We start from the raw sequence: 1,229 nt of genomic DNA on the forward strand, positions 1-1,229 counted from the left end.
TCCCTTCATCGGTATATTTACCACTTAAATTTTTGATTGTTATATGTTTATCTTATCTCTCTTAATAATGTTCGCAATTCTATGATTATTATCACGAGATTTCTGCCGTCCTTTGCATTCGTTGTAAGACACTTTTTAATACAGGTAGTCAAATTTTAAACCCTCTCCCTTCCTCCGAAATTGATTTAATGTTTGAAATACTATTAATTAAAAAAAAACATGATAACTATTATTTAACATGATAAAACAGCTCATTTGAAACAGAAAAATTATCAATAATTATATCAAAACTTTTATTGATCCGATTTGCATCGGTCTACCCTATTGTATTTTATATTTGAAACCGTATTAGTTTTAAAACATGGCAATTAGCCTAAGATTTTATTTTATAAATATTTTGTAAGTAATACATCTTTATATACTACATAAGTATTAATTTAAAATAAAATTTTTTTGTGCAATTTATTTTCTTTTTTTTTTTTTAAGATAAAAAGTAACTAAATCTTCCGGGTACTTTTATACTGTACCTGTATCCATCCCCAGATAATTTTTTAAAAATGTATCTATACCTGTAATTAAATACTTTTTCCACAAAGAACCTGTATCTATATCTAGATATCTTTTAACAGGTACCTGTTACAACACTAGCTGATATTTTGCACTTATTCTTTTTTCAAATTATGTCATTATTTTATTATCTTATAGAAATATTGAGAAATATTATAAACAATTATGTTAAAACGTAAAATAATACGGCAAGTATCAAAATATAAGCATTTGAATACAAATATTTAAAATAATAAATTTATTTGAATACTTGTTTTATTCTAAAACTGATGCACACACAATATGTTTGTAAAAAGAAGTTAATTTGCGCTTATTTAAAGGGTTTGTTAATAAGGTATCAATAAATGTTGACATTTAGTTTAAATTATATTTTATATAAGATATTGCTTACCGAAGATCGCTGCACCATTGCAAAGTGTGAAATGATAATATATGTTCAAATTCAGAAATATATTTCTTAGGCAAATTTTTGGTTCCAATATCCAATACCTCGTATTGCAACCGTTTTTCGTCACTGAATGTTTCATTCGCATATTTGATCATGCTCTCCGAAATATCGGTACCTTCACGAAATGCAAACATTAAATTAAATATATATAAATATAACTTAATTTTTGTATAAATATTTCTGTAATTTATTATTCTTTTACCAATTAATTGTG

General features: G+C 24.7%; 1 protein-coding gene across 1 annotated transcript in view; it reads right to left on the reverse strand.

The window, feature by feature from the left end:
• Positions 1-1,224, reverse strand: part of LOC105458630 — a gene marked incomplete at its 5' end in the record, with an annotated part of 3,745 nt that extends 2,521 nt beyond the window's left edge. Inside the window, 2 exons of the mRNA XM_011704097.1 lie at positions 959-1,130; positions 1,218-1,224. Of these exons, the coding sequence (XP_011702399.1) occupies positions 959-1,130; positions 1,218-1,224 (179 nt within the window). The remainder of the gene's footprint in view (positions 1-958; positions 1,131-1,217) is intronic.
• Positions 1,225-1,229: the final 5 nt, after the last annotated feature.

This window comes from Wasmannia auropunctata, unplaced genomic scaffold, assembly GCF_000956235.1.
Source record: "Wasmannia auropunctata unplaced genomic scaffold, wasmannia.A_1.0 LD334498.1, whole genome shotgun sequence".
Classification (NCBI taxonomy): domain Eukaryota; kingdom Metazoa; phylum Arthropoda; class Insecta; order Hymenoptera; family Formicidae; genus Wasmannia; species Wasmannia auropunctata.